The sequence below is a fragment of the Chiloscyllium plagiosum genome, unplaced genomic scaffold (genome assembly GCF_037043375.1).
Source record: "Chiloscyllium plagiosum isolate Xiang-an unplaced genomic scaffold, Cpla_swu_hap1 HiC_scaffold_2, whole genome shotgun sequence".
Classification (NCBI taxonomy): Eukaryota; Metazoa; Chordata; class Chondrichthyes; order Orectolobiformes; family Hemiscylliidae; genus Chiloscyllium; species Chiloscyllium plagiosum.
Genome location: NW_028270140.1, coordinates 159,149,257 through 159,173,193, shown reverse-complemented (window position 1 = coordinate 159,173,193; position 23,937 = coordinate 159,149,257). Strand labels below are relative to the sequence as shown.

Below are 23,937 nucleotides of genomic sequence, written 5' to 3'. Positions count from 1 at the left end.
CCCATCGCTTTCCTTGGATTCACATGAAGGAAAACTGATCTGACCTCTGATGCAGTGACTGTTGGGATAGGTTCGTCGGGACTTGTCGGAGTAGGTGTTACCTCTCCGCTGAAATTCTGCTCAAAGGTTTGAGACGATCTGGGAGAGATGTGTCATCGTCTGATATCTTGCACTGGGTTGAGGGAAACTAGGACTAGAAAGGTTGACAGAGCTACGACTTTTCACACTGGAGCGAAGAAGGGTGAAGGGAGACTTGAAAAAGGTATACATGATGAGAAGCACAGATAGAGTGGATAACCAGAGACCTTCCTCCCAGGGCAGAAATGGCTATCACAAAGGGCATAATTTTGTGAGGAAGATACAGGGGAGATGTCAGAGGTTGGTTATTTACACAGAAAGTGGTGGGTACTTGGAATGCACTGCCAGCAGTGGAAGTAAGTCAGACACATTAGGGACATTTAAGTGACTCTTAAATAGGCACATGAGTGACAGTAAATTGAAGGGTGTGTTGGTTAGTTTGATCTTAGAGTAGGATTAAAGGCCAGCACAACATCAAGGGCTGAAGGGCCTGTACTGTGCTGTACTGTTCTATGCTCTATGTTCTATGTTCACTCAAGGATAAAGGAAGGAACTTACGCATGGAGTTGGAAGATGTGGCTGAGATCCTTAATGAATACCTTACATTAGTGTTCACAAAGGAGAATGACATGCACTTAATGTATACTGATTCATTATTGGCAGTGTGGCTTTGTGCAGGGAAGGTCATGTCTCAAAACCTTATTTGAGTTTTTTGAGGAAGTGACAAAGGTGATTGATGAGGGCAAAACAATCAATGTTGTCTTAATGGACTTTAGCAAGGCCTTTGACAATGTCGCTCATGGCAGGCTGATACAAAAGGTGAAGTCACAAGGGATATTTATGTTACAAGGGAGCTTGTAAGATAAATATGGAACTATCTTAGTCATAGAAGACAGAGAGTAGTGGTGGAAGGGTGTTTTTCTGACTAGTGATCTATGACCAGTGGTGTTCTTCAGGGGTCAGTGCTGGGATCCGTGTTATTTGCAATATATATAAATGATTTTGTGGCAGAATTTAAGTGGCCTTATTAGTATGTTTGCAGATGATCAAAAGATTGGAGGAGCTTCAGGTAATGTGGAGGATTCCCAGAGGATACAACAGGATATAGACAGAGTAGAGACTTGTGCACAGAAATCGCAGATCGAGTTTAATGCCGACAAATGCATTTTGGAAGATCTAATGCAGGATAAAGTATACAGGATACAGTAAATGTCATAACCCTTAGCATCAGTATACAGAAGGATCTCGGCATCCACAGTTCACTGGAAGTGGCCACATGAGTGGATAAGGTGGTCACGAAGGCGTGTGGCATGGTTGTCTTCGTGGTCAGGGTATAGAGTATAAAAATGGGCAAGTCATGTTGCAATTGTACAGAAGCAAAAACAAAACCAGAAATCGTTGCAAATTTCTGTTTTTGTTTCTGATTTCCAGCATCTGCAGTTATTTTGGGTTTTTTTTGCAGCTGAATCGAACTTTATTTCATTTACATTTGGAATACTGTGTACAGTTCTGACTGCAGCACTACGAGAATGATGTAGAGACTCCGGAGAGGTACAGAAAGAGGATGTTGCTGAGTTTGGAAGGTAGTAGCTATGAGGAGAGATTGGACAAACTTGGTTTGTTTTCATTTGAACATCAAAAGGATGAGGGGAGACCTGATAGAAATTTACAATATTATGACAGGTATGAATAGATTAGATAGTTGGAGTCTTTTCTCAGGGTAGAATTATTGATTACTAGCGGATTAGGTTTAAGAGAAAAGGGGCTAGGTTTAAAGAAGATGTGAGAGGCAGGTTTTTCAATTCAATGGTACCAGAGGTGGTGATGAAGATGGATACAATAACAATGTTTAAAAGACATTTTGACAGATATATGAATAGTCAAGGAATATGAACTGCATAAAGGCAAAAGGTTTTTAGCTTAGAAAGGCATCACATCTCTCTGCAGGCTTGGTGAGCCAGAGACCTGTTCCTGAGCTGTACTACTCTTTGTTCTTGGTAATATAGTCAAGTGATTTGAGTGCTGTGACCCTTCATCTGACCTTCTCTGCAGATGCTGAAAGACCTGCCTTGCCTGCCCAGCCTGTCCAGAAGTTTGTTTCAGATTTATATGGCTAGTACAGTTCAGGATTTATCTGGCACTTGTATGGTGTGAATGTTTTTTGCCACTTGGTAGCCTACACCTGGATATTGTCTAGATCTTGCTGCATTTGGACATGGACTGCCTCAGTATCTGATGAGTTACAAATGGAGCTGAATATTGTCCAGCACAGATTCATGGAGTCAGTGGCAGAGGCAAGTTTGGACCCAGTATGAGATCCTATGGCATCAGTACCAGCTGCAGTGGTGAGGTGGGCCCATGGCCATGGTGGAGTCAAGTGGTGGGCAGAGCAATACCTGCACAGCATCGGTGGCGTTTGCATTCGTGAGGTCCAGTAAGGAATTGTAGTGGCGAGGGCATTGGTGGAGGTGAGAAGGTGCGAAAGAGTGGATGACTTTCATTTCAGCAATGGCAGCGTAGCGAAAAGGATTCATGTCTGGCCACCAGGCCCATGGTGGTGCACTTAACAACAAGGACTGTAAAGTTGAACACTTTTTCTGTATTTTGTTACTTTTCTGCCTTTACATTCCATGTTTTGGTTTAACTTTTCTGTGTTTTAAGATGGTGCCAGGGAGTGGCAACACTATGCAATACTTTACACTGTATTTTGTAACAAAATACATGTGACAATAAATGAATTAGATCAAATCAAATCAAACAACAGTTTAAAGTTTTGCAAAAGAAACAAATGTGGGCTGAATAATTAGGAAATGCACTGCCTGTAAACGTGGTGGTTGTAAATTTCAATTGAGACATGGAACAGCACATTTGATGATTATTTAAATCAAAATAATGTGCAGGATTATGAACAAAGGAGAGATTGGCAAATAATTAAAATTCTCCTGTAACTATTTTAGACACAATGAGTCCAAATGTCGCATTTCAAGTTTGTGATTCTGTGATATCTATAAATCTTCCCATTTTTATCTGCTCCTTTTCTATCAACCCCTTCTCTGTTCAACCCTTCCTGACAGCCCCAGATAGCTTTCCAGCTTGAACCAGTCTGGCAGGCTGGTTGTCCCAGACAGATTGTATTCCTCATGCGACCATTTTATGACCATGGAAAGGTCTTGTCAGACTCATTCTTAAGGACTAGTAAAGAGGGATTTTCTTATGCATGAAGGTTAAACAGTTTGGGACTCTATTCATTTAATAAAGAAGAAGAGGTGATCTCACTGAAGCATTTGAAATCTTGAGGGGCTTGAAAGGGTAAATGCTGAGATGTTTCCCCTCATGGCATAGTGCAGGACTAGAGGGCATAATCTCAGAACAAAGGGGCAACAATTTAAGACTGAGATGTGATTTAGGACAGTTGTGATACTTTGGAACTCCTTGCCACAGAGTGCTGCGGAGGCAGATTCCTTGTGTTTACTTAAGGTCAAGGGCAGGAAAGTGGAAACGAGAAATGTTGGATCAGCCATGACCCTGTATGATCCCCAGACCTGAGGGGTCAAATGGCCTGCTCTTGTTTCTATTTCTTATTGTCTTATGGAAGAAGTCTCAGTAAGAATCACAAAAAACTACTTAGAAAATATAATATACAGAAGAAATCTATTCACCAGGTACAAGCCAGATACATAAAGTCTAGTATGTGAAGGCACACTTTTCCCACCTTTCAATGAACAAGATTGTGACTGTGAATACAAAACAGCAGCCCTAACATCACCCTCAGAAAATTTCCTTTAAACCTAATTCCAAAACCTTAAACCAATTTTGGGAATCTGAATTTTGGGCTCCTGCCTAGGTTCATCTTCCCTTTTTACCCAATTCAAGCCAGTATGGAAACTTCTGCCCAAAATTTCTAACCCATGCTGTATCTGTCCAGGAAGTGTTCAGTGTGGGAGTATTTCATGCAGAACATAGCAGGATCTGTAGTCAGTACTGAACTCCTTTAATCTACTTGCAGAAAATGCCTTTGTGCTGTTAGCAGAAAAAAACAGGTTGCATGAAAGTCTGAACCATAACACACTTCTTTCAATTTGTGTTCTGACCTTCTCTTAAACAAACCTTGCATTCCTTCACCCTTTTTCACATCTCCACTGAGCTCATTTCCTTCATTCATTCGACCTGTTTTATGTACATCCTATGAAAAAAAACATAATATTATCAATAGAGAAATATTGTTTTATTTTCCCTTTTCACTTTTGTTCTTTTTGGATGTTTCCATATCATGTACCAACTCCAGCTCAGCTACTTAGTGCTCACTTGTTCCTAGTATTCACAATCGCTCCTATGAAAATTGCGATATCAGCATCTACGCTATGAATGTTTGTTGGAATAACATTTTGTTGCATTTAATGCGCAAATATCATATGCCTTATACCCTACACAATCTGTTCAGAAATATTTTCTTTACATATAACTTATCAAACCTTTGTCTTCTTTTGTCTCTGGAAAGGTCTTGCAGCCTAATCAGTCTTTTTAATCATTATGAATTCTCATTTCTGGTATGATTGTTGCATATTATTTTTCTATCTTCAAAGAAACCTCCATATTATTTTCTTAAATGATATAGATCTGAAGCATTCCGTAATCAGTGCAATATATTTGACTACTGCTGAAAAACAACACAACTTTTCAATTCACAAGAAGAGCAATGTAAAGGGAAAAACATTTTATGCTGTATCAGGAGACAGTTCTTGGTTGGCAGGTGTACTCTGATTAATACAAGTGTTGTCATGGAGAATGCACCAGTTAACTACTAAGCTTTATTGAAATTTAAACAGTTAGATTGGCTGATTGGTCAAGGCAGTATCCTGAGGAATGGATCAGAGAATGGTTTTCAATCATTCTTTTAAGCTGAAACGGTAAAATGTGAGTTCATGATTTTATCTGTCTACAAAGAGAACAACCCTAATATATATATATATTAATGCATGAACATACTAAAACTGTTTCCTGCACACAGATGCACACCACATTGTGTACTGAACTATTAATTTTCAAATTGGTTATAAGTGTAATTTGAAGCACACTCAAGATTATTTTACAATTGTTGCTCAATCATATAATCACATCTAATACCGAACACTATGCTTTCAGTTTTGTAATCACAAGCTGGTTGGGTACAGTCAGGAGTTTAAGGAACAGAATATATCTGCATTTGGAAAGGCATGGACTGATTACAGACAGACAACATGGCTTTGTGCAAGGGAAACCACGTCTCACAAACTTGATTGAGTTTTTTGGAGAGATGACCAAGAAGACGGATGAAGGCAGAGCAGAAGACATTATTTGCATGGCATTATCAAGGCTTTCAACAAGATGCTGTACGGTAAACTGGCTAATAAGGTTGGATGACATAGGATCCAGGGAGAGTTAACCAATTCGATACAAAATTGATTTGATGGTAGAAGACATAGGATGGTGATAGAGGGTTATCATTCAGACGACAGGCCTGTGATCAGCAGTATGCTGCAAAGATCAGTGTTGGGTCCACTACTGTATGTCATTTGTAATACCACCTTGGATGGAATTGGCAAATGGTTAATAACTTTGAGGATGACACTAAAATTGGTGGCAAGATTACAGTGTTACTGGAAAAGCACAGCAGGTCAGGCAGCATCCAAGAAGCAGGAAAATTGACGTTTTGGGCAGGAGCCCTTCATCAGGAATGAGCTGCCCGAAACGTTGATTTACCTTCTCTTTGGATGCTGCCTGACCTGCTGTGCTTTTCCAGCATCACTCTAATCTTGACTCTGATCTCCAGATCTGCAGTCCTCACTTTTGGCTACTAAAATTGGTTATCTTAAGAGTACAATGAGATCTTGATCATTGGGATACCTTCTGGGGAAGGTGGGACCTGTATAAGGAAGATGGGTTGCACCTGAACTGGAGGGATACCAATATTCTGTGCAGGAGATTTGCTAGAGTTCTTTGGGAGAGTTTAAACTAGCTTGGCAGGGGGATGGAGCTACGGACCAGGGGATGGGTTAGCTGGTGAACAGGCAGATGCAGCGTGCAAAGAGACTGTGAGAAACGATAGCCTATTGATAGAGCAAAGTTTCAGTCAGCATGATGGGTTGAAGTGTGTCTATTTTAATGCAAGAAGTGTCAGGAATCAGTGTGCTGAACTTAGAGCTACGATGTTGTGGTCATAACGGAGACTTGGACATCACAGGGGCAGGAATGGTTGTTTGATGTTCTGGGGTTTAAATGTTTCAAAAGGACTAGGGAGGGAAGTAAAAGAGGTGGGAGAGTGGTATTGCTAATCAGCGTTAGTATCACAGCTGCAGAAAGGGAGGCCATCGAGGAGGGTTTGTCTACAGACTCATTATGGGTGGAAGTCAGAAACAGAAAACGAGCAGTCACTTTATTAGGAGTTTTCTATAGATGCCCCAGCAGCAACAGAGACACGGAGGAGCCAGTTAGGAGGCAGATGTTGGAAAGGTGCAGAAGTAGCAGGGTTGTTGTCATGGGTGACTTCAACTTCCCTAATATTGATTGAAACCTCCTTAGTGCAAATAGTATGGATAGAGCAGTTTTTGTCAGGTGTGTCCAGGAAGGATTCCTGACACAATATGTAGATAGGCCGATGAGAGGGGAGACCATATTAGATTTGGTGATTGGCAATGAACAAGTCAGGTGTCAGATCTCTCAGTGGGAGTGCATTTCAGTGATAGTGATCACAACTCCCCGACTTTTACAATACTCATGGAGAAGGATAGGAGCAGACAGTATGGGAAAGTATTTTATTGGGGAAGGGGGGATTACAATGTCATTAGGAAGGAACTGTGGACCATAAATTGGGAACAGATATTCTCAGAGAAATGCACAACATAAATGTGGAGTTTATTTAGGGAGCACTTGTTGCAAGTGCTGGATAGGTTTGCCCCATTGAGGCAAGGAAGGGATAGTAAGATGAAGAAACTTTGGATGACAAGAGATGTGTAACATCTACTCAAGAGGAAGAAGAAAGCTTACTTAATGTTGAGGAGCAAGGATCAGACAGAGCTCTAAAAGGTTACAAGGTAACCAGGAAGGAACTGAAGAATGGACTTCGGAGAGTTTGAAGGGGGCATGTAAAAGCCTTGGCGGGTAGGATTAAGGAAAACTGCAAAGCATTCTACACTTACGTGAGGAACAAGAAGATGGCCAGAGTGAGGGTAGGGACGATCAGGAACAGTGGAGGGTACTTGTGCTTGGAGTAGGAGGAGGTAGGCAAGGTCCTTAATGAATACTTTGCTTCAGTATTCACTGGTGACAGGGACCTTGCGTTTGTGAGGACAGCGTGAAGCAGGCTGATACGCTCAAAAAGGTTGATGTTAAGAAGGAGGATATGCTGGACATTTTGAAAAACATGAGGATAAATAAGTCCCCTAGGCCAGAGAGGATATACCCAAGCAAGGGAAGAGATTGCTGTGCCTTTGGCAATGATCTTTGCATCCTCAGTGTCCACTAGAGTAGTACCAGATGATTGGAGGGTGGCAAATGTTGTTCCCTTATTTAAGGAAGGGAATTCCCAGGGTTATTATAGACCAGTCAGTGTTACATTTGTGGTGGGCAAATGTTTGGAGAGGATTCTGATGGATAGGCTTGATGATTATTTAGAAAAGCATAGCTTGATTACAGATAGTCAACATGGCTTTGTGAGGGGCAGGTGCGAGTGCGAGCAGCAGCAGAGTTTAAAGGAACCCGGAAGGCTACAGCTAAGGTGAGACAGTTTGTTTTAAAATTACTTACCGGTAGCGGGCAGTGGTGTTTTTTTTCTCTTCACAGAAAGAGCGGGAGCAGAAGGGGGAAGTGACGAAGACCAGAGGGGCAGCCGGGACCCGGAAGCAGGTATAGCATAAGCTTACCTGGGTAGGTTTTTTTCCCTATAAAAGCACGCAGCAAAAGCCCTTCATCAGGAATAAAGGCAGAGAGCCTGAAGCGTGGAGAGATAAGCTAGAGGAGGGTGGGGGTGGGGAGAAAGTAGCATAGAGTCTTCAGGGAATCTCTCTCTCACTGCAACTCCCAGGTCATTTCCTTAGCCCTGAAGACTCTATGCTACTTTCTCCCCACCCCCACCCTCCTCTAGCTTATCTCTCCACGCTTCAGGCTCTCTGCCTTTATTCCTGATGAAGGGCTTTTGCCCGAAACGTCGATTTTGCCTGTCCTCGGATGCTGCCTGAACTGCTGTGCTCTTCCAGCACCACTGATCCAGAATCTGGTTTCCAGCATCTGCAGTCTTTGTTTTTACCTCGTTGATTTTAACCCTACTGCGAATCCTCTTGCAAGGATGCCTGCCTTGAAGAAGTTTTCCTCCTCTCTCTACAAGAATCTCAGGGAGTCTCTCTCTCACTGCAACTCCCAGGTGATTTCCTCAGCCCTGAAGACTCTATGCTACTTTCTCCCCACCCCCACCCTCCTCTAGCTTATCTCTCCACGCTTCAGGCTCTCTGCCTTTATTCCTGATGAAGGGCTTTTGCCCGAAACGTCGATTTTGCCTGTCCTCGGATGCTGCCTGAACTGCTGTGCTCTTCCAGCACCACTGATCCAGAATATGGAGGATAGTGGGCTAGTGTAGGTTAGGTGGGCTTGGATCGGCGCAACATCGAGGGCCAAAGGGCCTGTACTGCGCTGTATTCTTCTATGTTCTATGGTCATGCTTCACAAACTTTGTTCAATGATGAAGGGAGAGCAGTGGATGGGGTGTTTATGGACTTCAGCAAGGCATTTGAGAAGGTTCGTCATGGTAGGCTCATTAAGAAAGTAAGGAGGCATGGGATACTGGGAAATTTGGCTGTCTGGATACAGAATTGGCTGGCCCATAGAAAACAGAGGGTGGTAGTAGACTTAAATTATTCAGCCTGGAGGTTGGTGACAAGTGCTTTTCTGCAGGGATCTGTTCTGGGACCTCTGCTCTTTGGGATTTTTATAAATGACTTGCATAAGAAAGTGGGCGGGTTAGTAAGTTTGCTGATTACATGAAGGTTGTTGGAGTTGTGGATGGTGTGGAGGGCTGTTGTATGTTGCAACTGGACATTGACAAGATGCAGAGCTGGGCTGAGAAGTGGCAGATGAAGTTCAACCTAGAAAAGTGTGAACTGGTTCACTTTGGAAGATTGAATTTGAATTTAGATTACAGTGTTAAAGGCAGGATTCTTGGCAGTGTGGAGGAACAGAGGGATCTTGAGGTCCATGTCCATAGATCCCTCAAAGTTGCCACCCAAATTGATAGGGGTGTTAAGAAGGTGTATGGTATGTTAGTTTTTTTTAACAGGGGGATTGAGTTTAAGAGCCGCAAAGTTATGCTGCAGCTCCACTGAGCCCTGGTTAGATCACACTTGGAATATTGTGTTCAGTTCGGGTCACCTCATTATAGGAAGGATGTGGAAGCTTTAGAGAGGGTGCAGAGGTGATTAACCAAGATGCTGCCTGGCTGGAGGGCATGACTAATGAAGAAAGGTTGTGAGAGCGAGGACTTTTCTCACTGGAGCAAAGAAGGATGAGAGGTAGACATTGGGAACGGTTCCGGGGAAGGTGGGACTATTACAAATTGGACGGTCTACATCTGAACCAGACTGGAACTAATGTCCTTGGGGGAGCTTTTGCTACTGCTGTTGGGGAGTTTAAACTAATGTGGCAGGTGGCTGGGAACCAGAAGAGAAGACAACTAGACAGCGAGGTGGAAACTGGAGACTGGTTAAAGGAAGGGCATGATTGGCAACTAAGTATTCCAGGATATAGACGCTTCAGACAGGACATGGAGAAATAAAAGAGTTGCATTGCTGGTCAGGGATGATATCATGGCTGTGTTAAAGGAGGACACTATGGAGGGATTGAGTATGAGGCATTATGGGTAGAGCTGAGAAATAAGAAGAGTGCAGTTAAATTGTTGGGGCTGTATTACAGGCCTATCAACAGTCAGCCGTGAGGTAGAAGAACAAATAGGTAAACAGATTATGGAAAGATGTAAAGGCAACAGGGTGGTGGTGATGGGAGATTTTAATGTTCCCAACATTGACTGGGATACATTTAGTGTCAGAGGTCTGGATGGGGCAAAATTTGTAAGAAGCGTCCAGGAACGTTTTCTAGAGCAGTATGTCAATAGTCCGTCGAGGGAAGGGCCATATTGGACCTGGTGTTGGAGAATGAGCCAGGCCATGTGGTAGAAGTTGTGATGGGGGATTTCTTTGTGAACAGTGACCATAATTCTGTAAGTTTTAAAATACTCTTAGACAAAGATGAGAGTGGTCCTCCGGGAAGAGTACTAAACTGGGCCAAAGCCAATTATATCAAAATTAGGAAGGAGCTGGGAAATGTGGATTGGACACAGCTATTTGAAGGGAAGTCCACATTTGATATGTGGGAGGTTTTCAAAGATAGGTTAAAGATAGTGCAGGATAGGCATGTCCTATTGAAAGCAAAGGATAGGAAAATCGTACAACTAGCCAAGAGGAAAAGGGAAGTGTACATAAGGTCCAGGCAGCTAAGAACAAAACGGGCCCTGGAGGAACATCGGAAGAGCAGGACCAGTCTTAAACGAGGAATCAAGTGGGCTAAAAGGGGTCATGAAATAGCTTTAGCAAGCAGAATTAAGGAGAATCCCAAAGCCTTTTATTATGTAAGAAGCAAGTGGTTAACTAGTGGGCGGCACGGTGGCACAGTGGTTAGCACTGCTGCCTCATAGCGCCTGAGACCCGGGTTCAATTCCCGCCTCAGGCGACTGACTGTGTGGAGTTTGCACGTTCTCCCCGTGTCTGCGTGGGTTTCCTCCGGGTGCTCCGGTTTCCTCCCACAGTCCAAAGATGTGCAGGGTCAGGTGAATTGGCCATGCTAAATTGCCCATAGTGTTAGGTAAGGGGTAAATGTAGGGGTATGGGTGGGTTTCGCTTCGGCGGGTCGGTGTGGACTTGTTGGGCCCAAGGGCCTGTTTCCACACTGTAATGTAATCTAATCTAGAGAAAGGATTGGCCCACTAAAGGATACTGAAGGAAGGCTGTGTGTCAAACCTGAGAAAATGGGTGAGATTCTGAATGATTACTTTGCATCATTGTTTACTGAGGAGAGGAACATGATGAATGTTGAGATTAGAGATAGAAGTTTGATTACTCTGGATCACGTTGACATAAGTAGGGAAGATGTGTTGGGTAGACTAGAGGTTATTAAGGTGGATAAATATCCAGGACCAGATGGAATCTATCCCAGGTTGCTGAGGGAGGCGAGGGAGGAAATAGCTGGGGCCCTGACAGATATCTTAGTAGAATCCTTAAACACAGGTGAGGTGCCAGAGGACTGGAGGGTTGCTCATGTGGTCCCCCTGTATGAGAAGGGTAGTTGGGATATTTCGGGTAACCACAGACCAGTGAGCCTGTCGTCAGTGGTGGGAAAGTTGCTGGAGAAGGTGCTGAGGGATAAAACCTATTTATATTTAGAAAAGAATGGGCTTATCAGTGATAGGCAACATGGTTTTGTGCAGGGAGAGATCGTGCCTTACCAACTTAATAGAGTTCTTTGTGGAAGTGACCAAGCTGATATATGAAGGAAGGGCTGTACACGGACTTTAGTAAGGAGTTTGCTAAGGTTCCCCATGGTAAACTAATAGAGATAATGAAGTTACATGGTGTGCAGGGTGTTCTAGCTAGGTGGATAAATAACTGATTGAGCAACAGGAGACAGCGATTAGTAGCTGAAGGGAGTTTCTCGAAATGAGAAAGGTGACCAGTGGTGTTCCACGGGGATCAGTGCTGTGGCCATTATTGTTTGTGATATACATAAATGATCTGGAAGAGGGCACTGTTGGTATGATCAGCAAGTTTGCAGATGACACAGAGATTGGTGGAGTAGCAGAAAACATAGGGGACTGTCAAAGAATACAGGAGGATATAGATAGACTGGAGAGTTGGGCGGAGAAGTGGCAGATGGCTTTCAATCCAGACAAATGTGAGGTGATGCATATTGGGAAGTCTAATTCGAGAGCGAATTATAAACAGAAGAGCCTTGGGAAAAGTTGATGAGCAGAGAGATCTGGGAGTTCAAGTCTATTCTATCCACCTGCCCAGGTTGCTGCACAGGTGGACAGAACGGTCAAGAAGGCATATAGAATGCATGCCTTCATCGGACAGGGTATTGTGTATAAAAACTGGCAGGTCATGTTAAAATTATACACGACATTTAGAATACAGTGTACAGTTCTGGTCGCCATGACATGGCGGCTCAGTGGTTAGCACTGCAGCCTCACAGCACCAGTGTCCCAGGTTTGATTCCAGCCTCAGGCGACTGTCTGTGTGGAGTTTGCACATTCTCCTCGTGTCTGCTTGAGTTTCCTCCTGGTGCTCCGGTTTCCTCCCACAGTCCAAAGACGTGCAGGTCAGGTGAATTGGCCATGCTAAATTGCCCATAGTGTTGGGTGCATTAGTCAGTGGGAAATGGGTCTAGGTGGGTTACTCTTCAGAGGATCGGTGTGGACTGGTTGGGCCGAAAGGCCTGTTTCCACACTGTAGGGAATCTAATCACTACCAAAAGAATGTGGATGCTTTGGAAAGGGTGCGGAGAAGGTTTACCAGGATGTTGCCTGATATGGAAGGTGCTAGCTATGAAGAGAGGTTGAGTAGGTTAGGTTTGTTTTCATCAGAAAAAAGGAGATTGAAGGGGGACCTGACTAAGGTCTATACAATCATGAAAGGTATAGACAGGGTGGACAGAGATAAGCGTTGCCAGCAGAGATAGTAAAGGCAGGCATGGTAGAATCATTTAAGATGCGTCTGGTCAGATGCATGAGTAGGAGGCAAGCAGAGGGATACAGATGCTTATGAAATGGGCGACAGGTTTAGACAGTAGATTTGGATTGGCTCAGGCTTGGAGGGTCGAAGGGCCTGTTCCTGGGCTGTAAATTTTCTTTGTTCTTTGTTCTCTTTGTACGTAGGTTAGTTTGACCTTAAAGTAGGATAGAAGATTGGCACAATCTTTTTTTTTTGAGTGGGAGCAGCGGCCGAGTAAAGGCGAACCCGGGAGACTACAGCTAAGGTAAGACAGTTTGTTTCAAAATTACTTACCTGTAGCGGGCAGCGGTGTTTTTTTTCTCTCTCTTCACAAAAAGAGCGGGAGCAGCAGAGGAAGTGACGGCAAACAGAGGGGCAGCCGGGAAGGAGAACTGTGAGTATAAATACTCACCCTTTAATCACCAACGGTCATTTGAGTGGGAGCAGCGGAAGTGAGGTTGGAGCGCATAGCTGGGCGGGAAGGTAAGTGATTAGTATTTGAGTGGGTGTGTTCTAGAACTCAATGTTATTGACTCAGTGTTCTTGTTTTTGGAGAAAGTGTACAGTCATGGCAGCGCAGGCAGTGGAATGTTCCTCCTGCAGGATGTTTGAGGTAGGGGTGACCAACGATACTCCTGCCGACTTCGTCTGCAGGAAATGCAGTCAGATCCTGATCCTCACCGAACGAGTTAGGGAACTGGAACTGGAGTTGGATGAACTGAGGATTATTCGAGAGGCTGAGAGGGTGATTGATAGAAGCTACAGGGACATAGTTACGCCGGAGAACAGAGGTAGCTGGGTAACAGTTAGAGGTGGGAAGGGGAAGAAGCAGGCAGTGCAGGGTTCCCCTGTGGTCGTTCCCCTAAAAAATAAGTATACAGCTTTGGAAACTGTTGGGGGGGACAGCGTTGCAGGTGTAAGCTGCAGTGAAGGGGTCTGTGGCTCTGAGACTCAGAAGGGAAAGGGGGAGAGGAAGAGAGCACTAGTTATAGGGGACTCTCTAGTTAGAGGGACGGACAGGCGGTTCTGTGGACATGGGCGAGACTCACGGATGGTTTGTTGCCTCCCGGGTGCTAGGGTCCGAGACGTCTCAGACCGTGTCTTCAGAATCCTTAAGGGGGAGGGTGTGCAGCCAGAAGTCGTGGTACACATTGGCACCAACGACATAGGTAGGAAGAGGGGTGGGGAGGTCATTCAAGAGCTCAAGGAGTTAGGCTGGAAGCTAAAAGCTAGGACAGACAGAGTCGTCATCTCTGGGTTGTTGCCGGTGCCACGTGACAGTGAGGCAAAGAATAGGGAGAGAGTGCAGTTGAACACGTGGCTGCAAGGCTGGTGTAGGAGGGAGGGCTTCAGATATTTGGACAATTGGACTGCATTCTGGAGAAGGTGGGACCTCTACAAACAGGACGGGTTGCACCTGAACCAGAAGGGCACCAATATCCTGGGGGGTAGGTTTGCTAGCACTCTTCGGGGGGGTTTAAACTAATTTGGCAGGGGGATGGGATCCGGACTTGTAGTCCAGCAAGTAAGCTAGCTGTGTGTCAGGATGCCCAAGACTGTAGGGAGGCTGTGGAGAAGGTAGCACTGACAGGGACTACTTGCGGACACAGAGATGAGCTCAAGTGCGTATACTTCAACGCAAGGAGTATCAGAAATAAGGTGGGTGAACTTAAGGCGTGGATCGGTACCTGGGACTACGATGTTGTGGCCATCACGGAAACGTGGATAGATGAGGGACAGGAATGGCTGTTGGAGGTTTCTGGTTACAGGTGTTTCAGTAAGATTAGGGAGGGTGGGAAAAAAGGAGGGGGGGGGGGTGGCATTGCTAATTAGAAATGGTATAACGGCTGCAGAAAGGAAGTTTGAGGGGGATCTGCCTCTGGAGGTAGTATGGGCTGAAGTCAGAAATAGGAAAGGTGCAGTCACCTTGTTGGGTGTTTACTATAGGCCCCCCAATAGCAGCAGAGATGTGGAGAAACAGATTGGGAAACAGATTTTGGAAAGGTGCAGAAGCCACAGGGTCGTAGTCATGGGCGACTTCAACTTCCCAAATATTGATTGGAAGCTCTTTAGATCAAGTAGATTGGATGGGGCGGTGTTTGTGCAGTGTGTCCAGGAAGCTTTTCTAACGCAGTATGTAGATTGTCCGACCAGAGGGGAGGCCATATTGGATTTGGTACTCGGTAATGAACCGGGACAAGTGGTGGGCTTGTTAGTGGGTGAACATTTTGGAGATGGTGACCACAATTCTGTGACTTTCACCTTGGTTATGGAGAGAGATAGGTGCGCACAACAAGGTAGATTTTATAATTGGGGGAAGGGAAATTACGATGCTGTAAGGCAGGATTTGAGGAGCATACGTTGGGAGCATAGGCTGTCAGGGAAGGATGTGGTGGAAAGGTGGAACTTTTTCAAAGAGCAGATACGACGTGTCCATGATATGTATGTACCTATCAGGCAGGAAAGAAATGGTCGTGTGAGGGAGCCTTGGTTGACGAGAGAGGTTGAATGTCTGGTAAAGAGGAAGAAGGAGGCTTACATAAGGTTGAGGAAACAGGATTCAGACAGAGCAGTGGAGGGATACAGGATAGCCAGAAGGGACCTGAAGAAAGGGATTAGGAGAGCTAAGAGAGGGCATGAAAAATCGTTGGCGGATAGGATCAAGGATAACCCCAAGGCATTTTATGCGTATGTGAGAAACCTGAGAATGACGAGAACGAGGGTAGGTCCGATCAAGGACAGTAGTGGGAGACTGTGTATTGAGTCGGAAGAGATAGGAGAGGTCTTGAACAAGTACTTCTCTTCAGTATTTACGAACGAGAGGGACCGTATTGTAGAAGAGGAGAGTGTGAAATGGACTGGTAAGCTAGAAGAGATACCTGTTAGGAAGGAAGATGTGTTGGACATTTTGAACAACTTGAGGATAGACAAGTCCCCCGGGCCTGACGGGATACATCCTAGGATTATGTGGGAAGCAAGAGAGGAAATTGCAGTACCGTTGGCAATGATCTTCTCGTCTTCACTGGCAACGGGGGTGGTACCAGGGGACTGGAGAGTAGCGAATGTTGTGCCCCTGTTCAAAAAAGGGAATAGGGATAACCCCGGGAATTACAGGCCTGTTAGTCTTACTTCTGTGGTAGGCAAAGTAATGGAAAGGGTACTGAGGGATAGGATTTATGAGTATCTGGAAAGACACTGCTTGATTAGGGACAGCCAGCACGGATTTGTGAAGGGTAGGTCTTGCCTTACAAGTCTTATTGAATTCTTCGAGGAGGTGACCAAGCATGTGGATGAGGGTAGAGCAGTGGATGTAGTGTACATGGATTTTAGTAAGGCATTTGATAAGGTTCCCCATGGTAGGCTTATGCGGAAAGTCAGGAGGCATGGGATAGAGGGAAATTTGGCCAATTGGATAGAAAACTGGCTAACCGGTCGAAGGCAGAGAGTGGTGGTAGATGGTAAATATTCAGCCTGGAGCCCAGTTACAAGTGGAGTTCCGCAGGGATCAGTTCTGGGTCCTCTGCTGTTTGTAATTTTTATTAATGACTTAGATGAGGGAGTCGAAGGGTGGGTCAGTAAATTTGCAGATGATACGAAGATAGGTGGAGTTGTGGACAGTGAGGAGGGCTGTTGTCGGCTGCAGAGGGACTTAGATATGATGCAGAGCTGGGCTGAGGAGTGGCAGATGGAGTTCAACCCTGCCAAGTGTGAGGTTGGAAGAACAAATAAGAATGCGGAATACAGGGTTAATGGTAGGGTTCTTAGTCAGGTGGAGGAACAGAGGGATCTTGGGGTCTATGTACATAGATCTTTGAAGGTTGCCACTCAGGTGGATAGAGTTTGTAAGAAGGCCTATGGAGTATTATCGTTCATTAGCAGAGGGATTGAATTCAAGAGTCATGAAGTGATGTTGCAGCTGTACAGGACTTTGGTTAGGCCACAGTTGGAGTACTGTGTGCAGTTCTGGTCGCCTCACTTTAGGAAAGATGTGGAAGCTTTGGAGAGGGTGCAGAGAAGATTTACCAGGATGTTGCCTGAAATGGAGAGGAAGTCGTACGAGGATAGGTCGAGAGTTCTCGGCCTTTTCTCGTTGGAACGGCGAAGGATGAGGGGTGACTTGATAGAGGTTTATAAGATGATCAGAGGAATAGATAGAGTAGACAGTCAGAAACTTTTTCCCCGGGTACAACAGAGTGTTACAAGGGGACATAAATTTAAGGTGAAGGGTGGAAGGTATAGGGGAGATGTCAGGGGTGGGTTCTTTACCCAGAGAGTGGTGGGGGCATGGAATGCGCTGCCTGTGGGAGTGGTAGAGTCGGAATCATTGGCGACCTTTAAGCGGCATTTGGATAGGTACATGGATGGGTACTTAATCTAGGTTAGAAGTTCGGCACAACATCGTGGGCCGAAGGGCCTGTTCTGTGCTGTATTGTTCTATGTTCTATGTTCTAATATCAAGGGCCGAAGCGTAGCATTCTTTGTTCTAAGTTTAACTGGGCCAGTGGGCCAAGGAATGGCAGATGGAGTTTAATTTAAATAAATGTGAAGTGTTGTATTTTGGAAAGACAAACCAAAGCAGGATTTATGCAGTTAATGGTACGGCTATGGGGAGTGTTGTTGAACAAAGAGACCCAGGGATGCAGTTCATAGTTCCTTGAAAGTGGCATCACAGGGAGACAGGTTGGTGAAGCAAGTATTTGGCACATTTGCCTTCATCAATCAGACCACTGAGTACAGGATTTAGGACACCATGTTACAGCTGTACAAGACCAATGTAAGACCACGTTTGGAGTACAGCAGACAATTACGGTCACCCTGCTACAGGAAGAATGTTATTAAATTAGAAAGCATGCAAAAAACATTTACAAGGATGTTACCGAGATTGAAGTGTTTGAGTTATAAGGAGGTGCTGAATAGGCTGGGACTCTTTTCCTTGCAGCTTAGAAGGCTGAGGGATGACTTTATCAAGGTTTATAAAATTATTAGGAGCACAGAAAAGGTGAAATGCCAATGTCTTCACCCAAGGTAGGGGAATCCAAAACTAGAGGGCATAGGTTTAAGACGAGAATGGAAATATTTAAAAGGGACTCGAGGAACAAATTTTCAAGCAGAGGATGGTGCATAAATGGAACAAGCTGTACGACTCTATGACTCTATCATTCTCAATCCATTCAGTGCTCAATACTCATTCAGTATAAAATGCCGCTCCCTTTATAGTAGTATTCTTGTCAGTTCTGATGAATGCATGATGAAACGCTTTGACAAAATGTGTCTTTTTTTCAGCAGGATTCAAATTCTGCAGTTTGTGTTATTTTCAGACAAGTAGCCTTATTACTCTTTAAAAAGTGCATCACCATACATTTATCAAAATGGAAATCAATTTGCTGCTTATATGTTCATTCTTGAAGTTTTTTAATGTCTTCCTATATCATATCAGAGCTAGTTAACTGTCATTCGTTCAAAACTAAACCAACCGAAAATATCATCTAGCTCTTACTTCTACTGAGGGTTTGCAATATCACCTTCAGCTCCCTGCCCCAACATTGAGATAGCTGTATTGCTTATGTTCCTGTATGTCTATCCCTATCTATTTTATTTCAAAGCCATCCATGTCTGTCTACTGCATGCTCTACTGTTTCATCAGAAGACTTCTAACAACCCTTTCTCTTCTTTCAACTTTGCCCTTTGACCCCTCTTCACATCCCATTCAATTGGATATTTCTAGAATTTTATGTTTTTATTTCAAATTTCTAGCATCGGCATCACTTTGCTTTTCAATTACTGAAAATCTCAAATTCACTGAAGACATCAAACCATGATACATAAAGTACAGGGTGCTTTCAACATGATGTAGGTATTTATGTTTCCAAACAGGGCATGTACTGCCAGATGAATGAAATATGGATGCAATCGGTATCAACAACGGGGCAAGGACACATCCAGCCAGGCATTGGCAAAGGCAATTGAAAGATAAAAAGAAATCCAAATTAAGATCTATGCATTTTAGAAGTGACAGTAGAATTAAGGACTGCTCTGGAATATTCTCTGCAAAGGGATTAAGTTGAACAAAATCAAAAACTAGCATTAATGTAAAGAATGTAACAAAATAGCATTACTGAAAGAAGTGCAATCAAGAAAGGAGATAAAACACTGAGTTTTTTTTAGAATTACAAATGATGGTTTCCACATTCTCTGGAAGATTAAACAAATATGGTCTTGGATGAGGTGGATAGCTGCAAAACTACAACAATGAAGACATGAAAGTTACCGATGAAAAAACACATTGTGAAAGCTTTAAAATCTATCAGGTGAGGTAAGTATGCAGTTTTTTTACATGCTTTCACATGATATGGGCTTGTTCTCGCCAATCTTAAATTCCCCTGGTGAAGGTGGCTGTGATCTGCCTTAGAGCCAGAGAGCATAGAAACAGGTCTGTTGGCCCATATTGCTTACGCTGACCAGCAAACACCAAGCTACACTAATCCCAGTTACCAGTACTTGATCAATAGATTGCCATTTACAGGACAGCAATCACAGAATGTTTCAGGGAACATCTCTGGGACACATGCACCAAACAACCCCACTGTCCTATGGCCGACCACTTCAAGTTCAACTCCCCCTCCCACTCTGCTAGGAACATACAAGTCTTGGGCCTCCACCACCACCAAGTCCAAGCCAACCGATGCCTGGAGGAAGAACGCCTCATCTTCCACCTTGGGAGCCCCAACCACATGGCATCAATGTCGACTTCACCAGTATTCTCATCTCCCCTTCCCCATCTCATCCCAGATCCAACCCTCCAACTCGGCACTACCCTCTTGAACCGTCCTACCTGTCCATCTTCCTCCCCACCTATCTGCTCCAACCTATCAGCATCACCCCCCCACCTGCATCTGCCTATCGCCTTCCCAGCTATGTTCTCTTCATCCCCAGCCCCACCTCAGCTCCACCCTCCTATTTATCTCTCAGCTTTGACAAAGGGTAAGTTAGACTCGAAACGTCAGCTCTTTTCTGTCCTTACAGATGCTGCCAGACCTGCTGAGATTGTCCAGCATTTCTCTTTTGGTTTCAGATTCCAGCATCTGCAGTAATTTGCTTTTATCCAACAGGACGAAAGTTATCTACAACATACTATGAAAAGACTATGAAAAACATTATATAGAACAAACAAGACAAAAACTGACCATACAAGTGCATAAACATCAGCTCACCACCGCCAGACACAACTAGCACTCCCTCAATTCTAACCACACAGACAACAAAGGACACAAAGTCAACTAGGAAGATGTAAACATCCTAGCACAAACCAAACAGAGAGAGGCTAGAGGATTCGTTGAAGCCTGACAGTTCAACCAGAGCTCAATTAATAGACACATTGAACAAACCATTCAGATACAGAACTGGAAGTACCAACAGAGATATATAAATTGGAGAAAGTGAAGTCTGCAGATGCTGGAGATCAGAGTCAAGAAGTGTGGCACTGGAAAAGCAAGTTTGGATGGTGCTGTTGAAGAAGTTTGATGAGCTGAGTTGGTGTGGTTGAGTAATATTAGAGAAATAAGTACGTGAACTTGCAAAATTGAAATTTGCAGCTTAGTTCAGTGTCAAATACCCCAGCAGCAAAAAGAGCAATAATAACTATTCCTGAATTACAAATGATATGGTGCAACTCAACAGGAGCTTTATCATAAAACCAAAGATTTCCAGATGCTGAAAATCTAAGAACAAAAATCGGGTATCTTGTAGATAATGTTCGCCCTGTTGGATGTGGGTGATGGGTCTTTAATTTTTGTGAGGAGCTGGTGAAAGGTGTTTACTGGCTTGTGGGCCACAAGGATTCTAAAACTCAGGAGATCTGGCAGCCTCTGAGGAGAAAAGGTAGAATTAAAGTTTTGGGTCGAGTGATTCTTCTTCAGAATTGATTGTAGCTCATTGTGCTTCTGAAGAAGGGTCACTAGACCCAAAACATTAAATCTGCTGTGTTTTTCCAGTCATCTTATCAAGTTCACCCAAGGCTATTTGTCAAAATGGGATCCTGCAGCATGTTAAGTCATGAATCAAGTATGGAAGTAAAGTTAGATTGTTGTATGTTCTAAAGCTGACATAGATGTTGGTATGAATGGATGTTGGTATATGCTAATGATAACAGTGCAGACCCAAGAGAAGAAACCATATGAAGCTTTGCATGCCTTGTAGCATCCAAAGATGGAACCAGAAAAATGAAAATACCTCAGAGTACCAAGTTATATGGTCAACCATTTGAAAATAGCAAGGTAATGAGGAAGACAAAGGATGTACAATGATCACTATCACACAAAATAGTGACTTTAGTCTCAATGACATCAGGAAGAAATGAAAACAGATCCTTTAAGTATTTCTCAAGAAAATCAAAGGGTTTTGAATTTACCTCTGCTGCTTGCTTTTTCAAATCAGGCTTATCCCTGGAAAACATAAAGAATCATTAAATACGATAATGTATTGGGTACAAGATTGAATTAGCAATCCAAATGAGACCAATTTACACCATGGCAGATTAATGAAATTTAATTCACTTTCAAAAAATAATTGTTTTGCCAGTAAATGTGATAATGAATGGAATGTCATAAAAGCACAGTTGGTTCAATATCTTTCAGAAAGAAACCCTCCTTTTTGTTTTACCAAGTCTGACCTATGAATTATTTAAATCAACCTGCTCAGAAATATTATGACACATATCTATGGCAGGTCCGATTTAAATTCCAACTTTGTGGCCCAGAAATAGGGACATTTCCATCTTAAGGTTTCCCAAATCATTCTTTGCCACAATGTTTTCCTTATCTAATTTCTTCATCTATTATGGAAAAATTGAAAAGATTTCTTGTCAGATTATTCAACGGCCCAATTACTATATCAAGCAGCTACTGGAAGATAAATGGCAGACCAAATGGAACCTGATTTTTAATCACCCATCAATTTTGTTAGATAGATCAAGAAGGTAAGTGCACACCCTATTTGTAAGGAATTTCCTTATCACTTGCTTTGTCAGATTATTTTATGGGTTAAATCTTGCTTCAGTTTATAGCTTTCTTATGGAAATTGAGCTTTGGCATTGGATATTGGAAAAAAACAAGAGATCTGTCAGAGCTCAAATCATGAAAATGAGTTAGCATATTTTAAATGTAGGAGTACAGTTTGAAAATAGTATATACAATTTGACATTTCTAATCTATACTTTGGTCTACATGGCTTGTATTCTTGTTGTTGAACAGTATGACAGTTATAGCTTATACTGCAAACACTATTGAATAGGATCTGTGTTAATACATAGAGGAACAACATTTCCTTACCTAATGTTCAAGTCTGTTTCCAGGACATCAGCCAGCATTTTTTCTAACCCTTTAAGGATAAACAATTTTATGAAAAAGTTATTTCTATACAATTTATGAGAAGTCTAAGCATATAACAAACAATCAGTTAATTGCTTCTCCCTGTTATAACGATATGCCATTCTCATAATCTTACAGTAAAATACACATTTTTTGTCTTGCTTAATAAACACAACTATCTGTACCTTGGTTAGGTACAGATAGTTCAATCTTTCATATATTGCAGTGATTGGAACCAGGTGGATCTCATTGACTATGAGATCTTTGAGTACGGTTGTTAACCAGGTCTAATCAGGAGCCCTGAGCAATAGATAGAAACAGGAGATTTCCCCCCAACTCTATCTTGATTTAGTCCCTACCCTCCCCTTCACTGTTTTTGATCACACAGCACTGCCCTTTGATGTGAAGGGCAGTGTTTGTCACTGGCCACCCAGGTGTTTTCCTATCTTCCTGGTGGTGGAAATTGAATAAAGATTCGTGCACTTTCTGTCTTTCACTGTGTCTCACACCTGCACACACTCACACCATGGGTGCTGAGGAAAAAATAAGCACTACCGCACTTAGGTGGTAGTGTAAGGGGAAAAGAAAAAAAAAACAGGTGAGCTTCCACGGTTACGTTAGAGCCCGGGAAAAAAAAAGAGAAAAATATAACCAGGAGATCACACAGCACTGCCCTCTGATGTGAAGGACAGTGTTTGTCACTGGCCACTCGGGTGTTTTCCTATCTTCCTGGTGGTGGAATTTGAATAAAGATTCGTGCACTTTGTGTCTTTCACTGTGTCTCACATGTATACACACACACACAAAAAAAGAAAAAGAAAAAATAAATAAACAGGAGATTCAGAAACTCCTCACTTGAAGGACTAACTCTGAGCTGGTTGGCCACAGCCAGTGTACAGCGCACATGCAACTAAAGGTTGACTTGCTGACATGATACCAGCCTCTATGCAGTTATGTCACATATTTATTGAATACATTGTAACTAATGAGATACACAAATTAATTAAGTTTGTTCTTTCACATAACCTACTAAACACTGCAGTGTAAGTCTTCTTTTTCATTATTCATTCATGGTACGTGTGTGTCACTGGCTGGCCAGCATTCATTTCCTGTCCCTAGTTCCCCTTGAGAACATGGTGGTGAGCTATCTTCTCGAATCACTGTAGTCCACCTGCTGTGGGTTAATCTATAATGCTGTTCGGGAGGAATTTCCAGGACTTTGACCAAGCAACACTGAAAGATAGTAAGTCACTTCAAGGGGAACTTGAAGGTGGTGGTGTTCCAATGTACACACTGCCCTTGCCCTTCTAGATGGATTTGGAAGGTGCTATTGAAGGATCTTTGGTGAATATCTTGTGGATAATACACACCGCTGCAACTGAGTGTCAGTGATGGAGGGAATGGATGCTTTTGGACATGGTGCTTCTTTGGACATAGTGCTGCTCAAGAGGGCTGTTTTGTCCTGGAAAGTGTCAAGCTTCTTGAGTGTTGTCAGGACTGCATCCTACCAGGCAAGTAAAGAGTATTCTATCAGACTTGTACACTGTAGATAATGGACAGACTTTGGGGAGTCAGTCCTAGCCTCTGACCTGCTCTTGAAGCCACTGTGTTTAAGTGGTGAGTCCAGTTAAGTTTCTGGGGGATTCAGTGATGGTAATACCATTGAAGGTCAAGGGGTGGTGGTAAGATAGTCTCTTACTGGAGATGGT

At 43.3% G+C, this 23,937-nt stretch overlaps 1 protein-coding gene across 1 annotated transcript in view; it reads right to left on the bottom strand.

Moving 5' to 3' along the window:
- Nucleotides 1–22,286, bottom strand: part of LOC122556526 (uncharacterized) — a 58,183-nt gene extending 35,897 nt beyond the window's left edge. Inside the window, exons 1-3 of the mRNA XM_087993873.1 lie at nucleotides 22,190–22,286; nucleotides 21,271–21,304; nucleotides 4,186–4,261 (exon numbers count right to left, since the gene is read on the bottom strand). Coding sequence (XP_087849999.1) covers nucleotides 4,186–4,261; nucleotides 21,271–21,304; nucleotides 22,190–22,227 — 148 coding nt within the window. The 5' untranslated portion in view covers nucleotides 22,228–22,286. The remainder of the gene's footprint in view (nucleotides 1–4,185; nucleotides 4,262–21,270; nucleotides 21,305–22,189) is intronic.
- Between the last annotated feature and the right edge of the window lie 1,651 nt (nucleotides 22,287–23,937).